Raw genomic sequence first — 13,423 nt, forward strand, 5'->3', positions numbered from 1 at the left:
GTTAAAGTTGTTACTGGTAAGAATTGCATGACCATGATGTATGACCCATGTTTTACGGACAGTCACAGCTGTATGTTGCCTGTGTTTCTGCAAACACGTGACAGGGGTTGGCATCTCTGCTTGTCTCTGTGTGTGTGACCCAGGTTCCGCAAGCCCAAGGTGAAGGACTTTGTGACACAGGAGTACCACCAGGCCTTCGCCCAGGAACAGGGCCACCTGAAGGAGTCCCGCAAGCGGACCTACAAGCTGCAGGACGCGGTGGAGGAGATGGACGACATCTCCATCTACTGCGGGGCCGACGTGGACGCGGCCTCCAAGAACAGCAGCCGGCAGGGCAGCATGCTGTCCCGGCTGTCCAACCGCCTCAAGCCGGCCACCACTGACCAGTTGAGTTTGCTGGACAATAACGACGAGACCGGGGAGAGTGAGGACGATCTGCACACTAGGATTTGATTGAGTAGACACAGTGTGCTTGGTTGGTTGAAGACAAAACTTCGTGATGAGAGTCGGGATGATTTGCACACCAAGATTTGATTTTAACACAGTGCTTGGTTGGTTAAGACATGACCTGATGATGAGAGTGGGGAGAGTAAGGATGATTTGCAGACCAGGATTTGATTTAGCTCAGTGCTTGGTTGGTTAAGACACGACGTGGTGATGAGAGTCAGGATGATTTGCACACCAGGATTTGATTTCGCACAGTGCTTGGTTGGTTAAGACACGACGTGGTGATGAGAGTCAGGATGATTTGCACACCAGGATTTGATTTCGCACAGTGCTTGGTTGGTTAAGACACGACGTGGTGATGAGAGTCGGGGATGATTTGCACACCAAGAATTGATTAGCAGTACCCCAGAAAACATAGTATGGCTGTCTACATTGTAGGAGTAGGACGTGGGAGTTGCAGCCCTTGAAAGAAGAAGAATTAACAGGGCTTGATTAAGACACGATGTGGTAGTGAGAGGTGGGGAGAGTGAGGATGATTTGCACACCAGGATTTGATTTAGCTCAGTGCTTGGTTGCGTAAGACGTGATATGGTGATGAGAGTCGTGGGATGATTTGCGCACCAGGATTTAATTTGCAGTACCCCAGAGTATGGCTGCCTACATTGTGAGAGGGGGTGTGGGGGTGCAGGGGGAGGGGGGGGGATAGAACATGGGAGTTGCAGCCCATGAATGAAGAAGAATTAATAGTGCTTGATTGATTAAGAATGGGGACAGTCGAGGATTTAATTATCAGGGTCCCCCGAAAAACTGAGTAGAGCTGCCTACATAGTGGGGGGGGGGGGGGGGGGGGGGGAACGGTCATACACGTAAATGCCCACTCTTGTACATACGGGTGAACGTGGGAGTTGCAGCCCACGAACAAAGAAGAAGAATTAACAGTGCTTGGTTGGTTTATACGGAACAAAGTAAAGAGTCCAGAGAGAGTGACGATGATTTACACATCAGGATCTGATTAACAGTGCTTGATAGATTAAGACAGAACATAGTGATGAGAATGGGGATGATCTACACACCAGGATTTAACGAAGGGAGGCGCTGTGGCAGATTTGGTCAGCCTCTGGACTTCTGAACCAGTGTCTGCCAGTGATCGGGGTTTCAGGCCCTGTTTCAGTATGGTGTTGTGTCCGTGGGCAAGGCACTTTGCACCAATTTTAACTCACTCCAGTGGGTACCCGACTTCAGTTGGGGAAGGCTGAAACGGTGGAAGGAGACGGTTTAACCCTGCCTTACTTTGCCGAGCCCTAGACTCAGTGCATATGAAATCACTGCTCTGATGACTGTAAAAGACTGTGGGATCTTTAACCTTTGATTTTCTTATTTAACATGACAGTGCTTAATTGATTAAGACACGGCGTGGTGATGATAATGTGGAGGGTGACAATGATTTACGCATCAATGTTTAATCAATGATTGATTAAGACTTTATCAGACACAACATGGTGATGAGAGAGAACTGTATTGCAAAACGCTTTGTCTGAAGGTGTCTTTTAAACTGAAATCTTTTGTGTGTTGTACCTTAATGTAAAGCTCTGTTTGTTGCTGTTTATAGGCATATCATGTGGATTTGGGTCAGTGGAGAAATGGTTCTGTGATGCTCACATTATTGAATGGAACAGAAGATGTGGATGTTTGTGTTTTATCGGTGGAACAGCCTCTGTTCCCAGCTCTACCCTCAGCACGCAGAGCATTGGATGTCCCCCAAGTCAACTGTTTCAGAATGTCTGATAAACATTTGGAAGCTGAAAAAAAAAAAAAAAATCAAAGGCAGTATGCTATGTTTCTAGTTGAAAACAAACAAAAATCAAAGGGGCGAAATCACTTATTTGAACTGATCGTATATTTGAAATGATTATTTTTTGTTTGTCCTGTTAATTCTGCACTATTCTTTTCATTGATCACTAAACGTCTGTGAGGTTTGCTAAGGTACAAATAATTCTTTTTCTTTTTCACCTTGTTCTTCTTGCTTGCTGGCTGGCCAAACGAGCAGCCAAGGAATTTGTTTGGTACCATTTTGTGATTGATATGACAGATGTATCCCACCTGTAATAACGTTTTGTGTATGCTGTTTGTTGACTGTGTTGAAAACTCAAAATCATCGTGTTTTGTTTCAGAAAAGGACTGGTTGTTCGGACTGGCTCAATGTAGATAAACTAACATGGTAACATACCTTCTTTTCTCTGGAGGAACTGAGGGGGGTAGCTTTCTCCTCGTGGCATACTGGAAGAAGCTGTCAGCTTGACTAGCTGCTGCCGTAAAGGCATCAACATCTGAGCCGTTTCATGGGGGTCTCAGACCCAGCCAAGCCAAATAGTTAGATGCTCAATAACAGCTGTGAGAGTGGGGATGTAACCTGGGCAAAACAGTCTCCACTATTAATTAAATTCTAGCCCAGATAGGTGGGACAGCAGACATCCTGACCAGAAATCGCAGTGTTATCTCATTTGATGTGACAGCCCCAAAGTAATGAGCGTACCCATTCAGAGGGTTAAAGCATGCAGCTATTGTGACGCACAGTTTGTGTGGAATCATGTTTGGGACTGTCGTCGTCCATGGAAACGGCTCAGGTGTTTGTGCTTTGAGGCAGCATTCTCAGGGGTGCCCACCAGACAAAATACCTGCTGTACCTCACAGCAGCAGAGCCAGTTTGATGAAAGAGTCTGTTTCATTCGGAGGTAGTCCTGTGGCAAAACTCTGGACCATGTCACTCAAGTTGATGACCCTCTCAGCTGCTTCTGTTGGTGTTTCTGTAATAATGCAGGTGTTCAGGAATTAAAATCACCAGTTGTGATTTACGTTCAGAACTTATGATCAACCTAACTAATCAGAATACATGAAGTCAGTTATTTTGGATTCTAGAAGAAATGGTGGGGGTATGGTATTTCACTGAAAAAAAGCACTTTCAAAAGAGGGTGATCAGCCTAGTATTTGAAAAAATAGTACAAAAAAACAACAACAAAAAAAACAAAACAAAAAAAACAAAAAACAAACAAACAAAAAAACCGTGAAGTTTTGCATCAAAGCTTACTTTATTCGTATTCAGAAGTGTATCCTTGCATCAGAAATCTTGTTCAAGAATGTGAGTTTTACCACTTTTGATTTCAACTTTGGGAGTCAGTTTTGGAAGATTTGGCGATTTCACCACACAGATTATTGTCGTTCAGTTGATCCAATGAGAAGTTACATACAAGTAAATTGGTAAGATGGTTGTTGCAAAATTATTCTGAAGACTTTGTCCAGAATCTACTTTGCTGATAGTTACAGTGACTTGGCTGCCAGTGTAACACAATTGAAATGTGCTTTGTGGAAAATGGTTAAAAAAAACAACAACCAACAACTCCAAATTAGTGATGTGTCTGGTGGTAGGCACCTCTGTACTGTGTTGGAACAACAAGGTTTCATCTGTGCCCTTTTCATTTTCATCTTCTGGATTCAGGCTAGTGATAGTGTACAGTTTGTTTCAGTTATATTTCCAGCTTAAAACTCCTGGTTTTGTGTTAATGGTGTAGAGTTTGTTTCAGTTATATTTCCAGCATAAAACTCCTGGATTGTGTTGTTATTGTTGTTTTCTGGGGAGACTGATCATGATTACTTAACCCTTCAAAGTTCTATAAAAAAAAATGTCTGGAACAGAGCCAGAATGGTACTCAGTGTGTCTGGCATGAAGACAAAGTACTCAGTGTGTCTGGCATGAAGACAAAGTTCTCAGTGTGTCTGGCATGAAGAGAAGCTGTGTGGCCTGCACTGTGGAATGGAGATAAGACTGGTAGTATAGCAGTGTTTACTGTGTAGCACCACACAGCTGTGGTAGCAGAAAGCCTGCCTTTGCTCTCACTGTCTGTGGGAGGAATCTCAAAGAGTTCAGCATTCTTGGGACCATAGTCATGTGCCTCTGGGGATGAGATTCCTCAGACTACAGTCTGAAATCAGACTGAAAAAAAAAAAGATTTGGCATTTAAAAAAATTTTCACGCATAATCATGGAGATAACGCATCGATTTGAGATTGAATCAGAAAACCAAGTCTCATCCCTGGCTGCATAGAAAGCGTCATTACAGGAAGGAACTTATGAATACAGAGTGAAAGGAATGGGTTAACATTTCTGACCGTAACCGACAAATCGTCGGTCCTGTAAAATTCCACCTATGGTCTGCAGCAAACTAATTGCCAGAGGTGACTACTACTTTTGAATTTGGCTGTTGCCATAGACAACGAACAAAGGAAGGACTTTGCTGTGTGAAACTGTCAGGGGAAGTCTACTCTCTGAACTTATTGTGAAAGCTGTCTTTGAAAATTCCTTCAAAATTATAGCAAAGAAAGCTATTTACACTGCTGAATTTGTAGCGTTGGTTGCTGCAGTCAAACTTTCTTGTCCCAAGGGTCAGCAACTCTCAGCAGATTTTGCCTGATCAGAAACGTGTTCAGCGTATGAACAGTCTCCCCAGTCATCTTCCATAGTATAGTTTTGTGCAGTGTTTGTTGATTAACGAAGCCAGTCGTGGGGACTTTGGGTCAGTCTGTGGGTGTTTTGTGCAGCTGGGGCAGTAGCGGCCAGTCTGTGCACAGGATATTTTGTCTTCACTGTACCGCCCTGAATTGTTCCCCGCTGTCGCTTTGTTTGGCTGCGGTGATTCTTTGTGTCATTCTTTCTTTAAAAAAAAAAAAAAAAAAAAAGATGTTTGTTTCAGTCCATTTTGATTCCAAGGGATGCTTGATAAAAGCTCTTTGGAGGTGGCGTTTTTTCCCCCCATTTCTGTTCCATTTTTATTTTTTAGTGAAGTTCAATGAAGTTTTTTTTTTGAGGTGGCGTTTTTCCACTTTTGTTCCATCTTTTTTGTTGTTGTTGTTGTATAGCTTTACTGCTGTGTGTATATCCATTCGTTCTTTTTCAAATGTTTGTTGTGCCTTTCTCTTTTGTTTGTTGCCTGTTTCCGCAGGGATGTGAAGAGAGAATCGTCACGGAGCACAACCGTGTGGTGGGTGTCAGAAAAGAAATGAATGTGTGGGAGGAGGAGGTTAGCTTTCTGTGTGCACTGCAGAGTTGGGTTATGGTGTTGATGATAATATTTGATTGACAATTTTTGTTGTTGTTGTTGTTTGTTTTTTTTTGCATTGTGGTGATGAAGCAGGGTGTTAGTTTTGTTTTGCATGTGTGTGTGTGTTTGTGTTTATGTTTTTGAGTTTGTTTGAGTGCGTGCCAGTGTATATGTGTTTAAGAGAGAGAGAGAGAGAGAGAGAGCGTGTGTTTGTGTGTGTTATCCTGTGACCAGGTGTATGAGTTTGGTCGGCATTTCTTGGAACATGGACCTGTGTGCATTGCATATTTATGCAGAACATTTCTTTCTTCTTTTTATTTATTTATTTATTTTTTTTTTACAATAATGATTTTAATGATTAATTCTTAAAACAAAATCTGTTAATGTTTCATTGAATTGTTTGTATTTTTATTTTTGTTTGTTTGTTTTGTTTATTTTCCTTGCTGTTTTTCGATGGCAGGTTATGTTCATAAAAAGTTTAGGACTGCTTGATAAATGCAGGTATGTCTTCATAGAATATTGAAATAGCTGAGAGAAGATTTTCAAAATATATGCAGGCAGCATACGGTGTATCACTGTTCTCTCACTGAAGACACAAACAGCTGATTCAGGCACACACAGTGCACCATGAATAGCTTGAAATATGTGTCTGAAAATTTGTTTCGGCCAAGTGGTTTATAATAATAAATAATAATGGTATTTATATAGCGCTGAATCTTGTGCACAGACAAATCAAAGCGCTTTCGCACCAGTCATTCACACGCATGCATAACTCTAAAACTGAAGAAGCTGAAGACAAGGAAGGGGCAGGGAAGGAAGGCTATTTTGGGAAGAGGTGGGTTTTAAGGCCAGACTTGAAAGAGCTGAGCGTGGAGATTTGACGAAGCGAAAGAGGAAGTTCATTCCAATTGCAAGGTCCAGAGACAGAAAGAACAGCGGCCAGCAGTCGAGTGTTTGAATCTGGGTATGCGTAAACAGAGTGGATCTGAAGCCAATCGTAGAGAGCGAGATGGAGTGTAAAGGTGAAGGCAGCCGCAGAGATAGGAAGGAGCAGATTTTTGAATACATTTATAACATAGAGTGCTGATCTTGTACTTTATTCTGTGTGAGACAGGGAGCCAGCTTATGAACGATAGCTGTGGGTTTTCATTGCGAAAAAAATAAATGCAAGAAAGCACCTCTGGTTTTCAGTTGAGGTATGCTCATTTATGTTAGCTGCATAACACCGCTGTTCACAGAAAATGCAGCATCATTTCACTATACCTTCGAAAAGAAAACTGTGCCTGTTCCCGAAGTGGTCCTCAACATTTTGTGACTCCTGTAACTGCATCACATCATAGGGTTTGAAGCATGGGAGTTGTACGCTGCAGCACTTGCATGTAGTTTTTCTTCCTGCGATTTTAGATACTGTTTATGATACTGAGAGAGAGAGAGAGGGGGGGGGTGTGTGTGGGGGGGGGGGGGGGGGCGAGGAGGGTGGAGCACTCAGCCCCTTTCAACCAACACTGCAGTGTCTTGTGATTTGTTACAGATGGGCCCCAACTGCATTGTTCCCCGTGGGGTTTTCTGAGGGGGTTGATGTCCCTTCTCCTGGATGATACTTTAAATTCAGTCACACCAGTCATTTTATTCCTATTCTGGCCCTTTCAAGGCCTGTCAGGCATGTGCTCTTTTTTTCTTTCTTTTTTTTTCGGTATCAAATAGATGTGGCGTGGCTTACATGAATCAGCCTGCACACTTTTGACACCACCTTGAAAATAAAACTAGCCCTTTGTTTTTTAGTTGCGGAGGTGTGTTCTGTTGTACTAGAATAGAGCGGTGTGGTAAACTGTGGGCACGTAAAGTGGACAGGGTTTCTTCTTCTTCTGCTCGTTGGATTGTTGTCTGTTTGCCACAAGGTGATTTACACTTGCACATCGTTTCAGCACACACACATACACACTCCTGCATTGGGTGTGCTGTACAAGGTGATATAGACACGTTTGTGTTCATTCGTTTCAGCACATACACAGTCCTACATTGGGTATGGAGAATGAACAGGGTTTTTTTTGTCTGCGATACACAGTTTTAGTTTCAGTTTCTTGAGGAGGTGTTACTGCATTTGGATAAATCCATATACGTTACACCACATCTGCTAAGCAGATGCCTGACCAGCAGCGTAACCCAACGTGCTTCGTCAGGCCTGGAGTGCATGCACGTGTATTTGTATACCTGTCAGAGTGGATTTCTTCTACAGAGTTTGGCCAGAGGGCAGCACTCTCGTTGTCATTGGTTCTTTATCAGTGCGCCAAGTGCATGCTGCACACAGGACCTTGGGTAATCGTCTAGACTCTGTTTGATTTTCTGGTCAAACTTGGGAGACAGGGTGAGGCTGAGAGTTTCAGTTTCAGTTTCAGTTTCACTTTCTCAAGGAGGCGTCACTGCGTTCGGACAAATCCATACACGCTACACCACATCTGTTGAGCAGATGCCTGACCAGCAGCATAACCCAACGCGCTTAGTCAGGCCTTGAGTGCATGCTTACATATTTGTGTACCTATGAAAGTGGATTTCATTTTACGTAATTTCGCCAGAGGACAACACTCTCGTTGCCATGGGTTCTTTTTCAGTGCGCCAAGTGCGTGCTGCACACGGGACCTCGGTTTATCGTCTCATCCGAAAGACTAGACGCTCAGTTTGATTTTCCAGTCAAACTTAGGAGAAAGGGCGAGAGCGGGATTCGAACCCACACCCTCACGGACTCTCTGTATTGGCAGATGAGGGTCTTAACCATTCTGCCACCGTCCACAAGAGTGGCACAAAAAGATTTTTTTTCTTCTCTCTACCTTTGGCTTCTTTTGTTCTTTGTTCCTCATGGTTTTGTTTGGTTGGTTTTGGTTTGCTGCCCCCCCCACCTCCCCATCTTCTTTCCTCAACAGTGTGTATGTCTTTCATTTTATCACGGTTCAACCCTTCCACTGCCAAACTTGCACTTGCGCAGCAGCCAGTTAGAGCAGCCTTGTCACTGAAGGGTGACCAGATCACGGGCCTGTTATCCATGAACCTACTGCTTTTAATATTCAGTGGTAGGATAGGACTTATTTTTTACACATTCCCAGCTGTTCTTAGACATAATATTTTTTTGTGTTTATAGCACAAGCGAATTTTGCACTCTAAATTGACTGGCAGTGAAAGGGTTAAAGTGTTTACCTAATTTTTTTATTTTTTAAATTTCATTTCATGTTAATGCTTCACGCAAACCTGGGATAGGCTCTCAAGGCCTGATCAACGCATTGGGTTATGCATAGGTCAGTCATCTGCTTTCTTTCATGCAGATGTGGTGTAGTAGATATACATTTTTATAGATCAGTCCTAATGCTCTAACACCACCTTGAAACTGAAACTTCTTCAACAGCTGGCAGGATTGTGGTCTCACTGCTCAACACATAGTGAGGTGCAAAGGATAATTATTCGGCATAACTGGGGTCGGTGTTTTACTGAAGTAGATTAGTATCATGTGTATATGTGTCTGTACATTGTTCCTGATGTGTGTGTGTGTGTGTGTTAGGTGTGGGGATAATAATCATTGTGCATAATTAGTGTGGAATTTTACTGACGGTTATTATCATGTGTACATGTCCATTGTTCCAGTTGTGTGTGTGTGTGTGTGTGGAGGGGGGGTTAGGGCGGGGGGTTGTGAGTGTGTTTGTGTGTGTGTGTGCGTGTCTGTGAGTGTATTTATGTGTGAGTGTGTGTGTGAGCTACGTTGTGAGGTGTGGAAATAATCAGTGTTCATAATTTGGACTGATGTTTTACTGAAGTGGATTGCTGTTGTTATTATGCACGTCCCTTGTTCTGGTCATGTGTGTGTGTGTGTATTTGTGTGTGTGTTGTGTGTGTGTGTGTGTGTGTGTGTGTGTGTGTGTGTGTGCATGTCTGTGAGTGTGTGTGAGTTGCATGTGCATGGGATGGAAGTGAGTGTTTCCTGTGCTTGAGAGCAATGAAACGTGCTGCATTGGTTTGTTCAAATGGCTGGAACAGCTTTCTGCTGTTTCTGATGTTTCATCAGAAATAAAAACTCAATGGAAAATACATAGTTCATTGTCGCATCTTACTCACTGAACATGAAAGCATTATCATGAGACTCAAAGAGACTACATTTTGAGATTCCAAGGAGACAGTTCAATAATTATATGATCCTTGTCATAATGGTTGGCATTTTTTTATTTTTAGTTCAAAAGTGTTCAGATGTAGAAGTCACTGAATTCAAGTTGTTGTTTTTTCTCTTATAATGTAAACTGTGTATTTTGATGGGGCTCCTTGTTCAAGAAAATATATGTAGCTTTCTGAAGACTGTTTTCTAACACACATTTTTGACAACATTATGGTTTGGATGTGTGCGTGTGATAAACAGGGTGATTTAGATTTTTTTTATAGTAATGCAGACGTGTGTGTGTGTGTGTGTGTGTGTGTGTGTGTTGCATAATTAATATACCTGTGTCCTTTACACGCAGGATTTTGCTTTTGTCATATGAATTTACTCATAGTTTAAAACTCATAAAAATTGACTCCATTTTTGTTCTGAAAGCACTGCAAGTCAGCATTCTTCCAAAGATCAGTTTTGTTAAGAGAGAATGTGTTTGTTTGAGTAAGTGTCCTAGATAAGTATCAACATGATCTACTTCAAGAGAGAATGTGTTTGTGTCAGAGAGAGAGAGAGAGAGAGAAGCAGTGTATCGGTCTGGATATAGTTATATAGATAGAAGTTTTTATTCCCCCAAAAGTATACAATGTTTTCACTAACTGGCAAAGTTCTGTGAACGATCATTTCTATCTCTTAAACATAATATTTCTTTTAAAGAAACAGCAAACAGTATTTAAAAAAAAAAAAAAAAAAAAAATCGTCCTCCTTTTGCTGCAGGTTCTGTGTGTAGTGGAGTTGTGATCAGCCGAGTCTTGTTGCTGTACAATTTTCCAGCATGTGATGGGGAATAAAACTGTGTTGGTTGAAGCCAAGGACCCCTTTGAAAAAAGGGGATACCAGCGAAAAAGGTCACTAGTTGGAGCGGAGGATCCATTGGGTATGGTGGTCGAATTGATCATAGTGATAGATTTTTCTGTGTCATGTATTCCATCCCCAAGGTTTGTTGGCACATCTGGTGGGTTAAGGGTGAAGATTTTTTCCCCCCATCTCTTATGTCTACGTATGTACAGACCTCCTAGTACCTGAATCCCTTTTGTATGTATACACATATAGAAGATCAAATATGAATGTTAAAGATCCCGTGATCCACTTCAGCATTTGATGAATTGATGAAACCTGAAAATACCCAGCATGCATCAACCACAATAGATTCATCAGCTGTTGTGGTCATGATATGAAAAGAAGACAGAATGAAGCTGGTTTCTCTCTTCAACAGACTATTTTTGGGGGGCTATGAATTGTCCTTTATGAAATATGCCTACGTTAAAAAAAGAAGAAGAATAATATGTTAGTAAGTATCTTATGAACATTTGTCCACACAGTGAAGCAGGAAACGCTAGTCGAAAATCTTTAAGTAAATCAGAGTGCCTGTTTTGGTTCTGTTTGAATGCGGTTATGACAGGGATGATGGAAGCGTTGTTATGGTAACAGACATAATACAAGTAGATCTGCTATTTTCGTGAAGTCTTCCCAGCTGCTGTAATTGTTATGTGGTCCTAGCAGTTATCTGCACCTCGGCAATATGATGGATGTATGCAGGCACTATGTTGCTGTTTCGTCAACTGCTAAGCTTCCTCACATCAGAAAGAAATCAGTTTAAACTGGCCATGCATCGATTGTGAGAATGTTCTTGTGAATACTGATGTTTACATGTTTCAGTACATTTGTCTGCCTTGGAACAGGGTTCAGGTTTAGGAATGGGTTTGTATAATTGAGCATTCAACATTTGTCATGAGGCCCCTGTCCTCTGAAATTGTCTCTGGTGTGGGTGTACACATGCATGTGCATGCAAGTGCAAACGTATGTGTACACGCACACAAACATATGCACACACATACGCACGCACGCATGTGCACACACACACACACACACACACACACACACACACACAGATGAAAGCACATACTTGCACACACTACATGGATAACTGCTTTCCTCCCACTTTCAAAGGCAGATTGTGACAGCTGATGTCAAGTAGGGCAGTAGTTGGAATTACTTCTTTTTTTTATGGAACAGGAAGGGAGGCAGGAAAAAAACAACATAATTATTATCTCTGTTTTAGCTTCTTATCATGATGATGCCTTATTATTTTATCTTGCTTTCATCTTGATGTTTATCTGAATATTGCATGTACATAATTAAATGGAGAATGACATTGAGACACACACAATTTTATGTAAATGGAATTGTATCCTTGTGTACAGATTGTGGCGTTACCAGCTACCCTCATGGAAGATATGAAATAAAGTAATATTTTCAAATTTAAGCGGTGTATTGTTTGTTTGTTGTGTGTGCATGTAAGTGTGTGTGTGTGTGTGTGTGTGTGTGTGTCATTGCACATGTGTGCTTCTGTTGTGTGTTTGTGTGTATATGTGTGTACTCACAATATTCTTTATCGCAAATACAAAAAACCCACTTTATTTGTCACCACACATAGATCTATGCAAATGTCCACTTCCTCATTTCTGTGGACTTGTTATTCCCGCTGTGACCTCTTTCTTTTGTTGTTGTTCGGGAACCGTCAGTGTTACACATTCATCACATCTGTGGAATGGCTATACACATTATTGCAAAAACTACTTTCCATAGACATGCTGTGGCAGAAACAGTTAAGTGTTTACTTTAGAAATGGCACTTTACTCCAGTTTTCCTCACTTTACCTGGGTGTGAATGGGTACCTGACCTAAGTTGGTGGAGGTTAAGATGGCGGAAGGAGAGGATCAGGCTCTGCCTTTCTGTGCAAAGTCCTGGACACAGTGGATATGGATTCACTGCCCCTAAGGCTGTGGGGGACATATAACTTTTAACTTGTAATTTCCATTGATGTGAAAGGGCATGGTCATCAGGGTTGAAGTCAACTGCATAGCACTGCCGTGAAGCAGACATGCACACACACACACACACACACACACACACCAAAGGCATTCATGAACACATTTACAGACAACACACACACACCTGAGGCATGCATGAATGCATTTACAAAACCACACACAGAGCTCACACCACACACACACACACACACACACACACACACAGAGCACACACATACACAGTGCCACCCTCTCACCGCCACCACAAGCTGCTACTATTGCACACTACATACCCACTTACAAGGACGACTACTATTACAAATGATTCTCTTAATACCAAGATCCACATGCATACCCTGATTCAGTGGCGACCACTTCTACTAGTACTACTACACAACCATTTTATTCGACAATTATTTTTCTTCAGCTTCAAGTTCAGCACCGATGCTGGCAGGATTCAAACTCACAACTTTCTGATTGCCAACTCAGCGCTCAGCCACCCGGCTACCACAGAGGTACAGCCAAAAATAATTTTATTTCATCTTCGTTAACTGTGGTCAGAACTATGCATGAACTTAGTCAAAACTCATTAAGTGATGAAAAACAAGGAGACAACAATATACACATTTCTTTCCCCAGCTGTACTTGTCTGTTTATTATGACGGAAAAAGTTGTAAATCGGTTGATAACATTGTAATATATACTCTATGTACCTTCCTCTCCACTCTTTTACTTACCTTTTTTTACGTCTCTTGACAGGGGAAGAAATGTGGAGCATATATTACAATGTTATTTAACTTGACAAATTTACATTTTTTCCGTCCTCGGAATGAAACTGTATGGAAAGAACACCGCCAGGGGAAGAAATGTGGATATTGCCGAAACGAT

At 41.9% G+C, this 13,423-nt stretch overlaps 1 protein-coding gene across 8 annotated transcripts in view; it reads left to right on the forward strand.

Moving 5' to 3' along the window:
- The window catches only part of LOC143298813 (copper-transporting ATPase 1-like), an 81,164-nt gene extending 71,473 nt beyond the window's left edge, over window positions 1–9,691 (forward strand). For 5 of the 8 annotated variants that reach the window (XM_076611794.1, XM_076611795.1, XM_076611792.1 and 2 more), the window contains one exon: window positions 144–9,691. In XM_076611794.1, the coding sequence (XP_076467909.1) occupies window positions 144–453 (310 nt within the window). In that variant the 3' untranslated portion in view covers window positions 454–9,691. The remainder of the gene's footprint in view (window positions 1–143) is intronic. The other 3 variants (XM_076611798.1, XR_013057436.1, XM_076611797.1) reach the window with 3 other exon arrangements.
- Window positions 9,692–13,423: the final 3,732 nt, after the last annotated feature.

The sequence above is a fragment of the Babylonia areolata genome, chromosome 24 (genome assembly GCF_041734735.1).
Source record: "Babylonia areolata isolate BAREFJ2019XMU chromosome 24, ASM4173473v1, whole genome shotgun sequence".
NCBI lineage: Eukaryota > Metazoa > Mollusca > Gastropoda > Neogastropoda > Buccinidae > Babylonia > Babylonia areolata.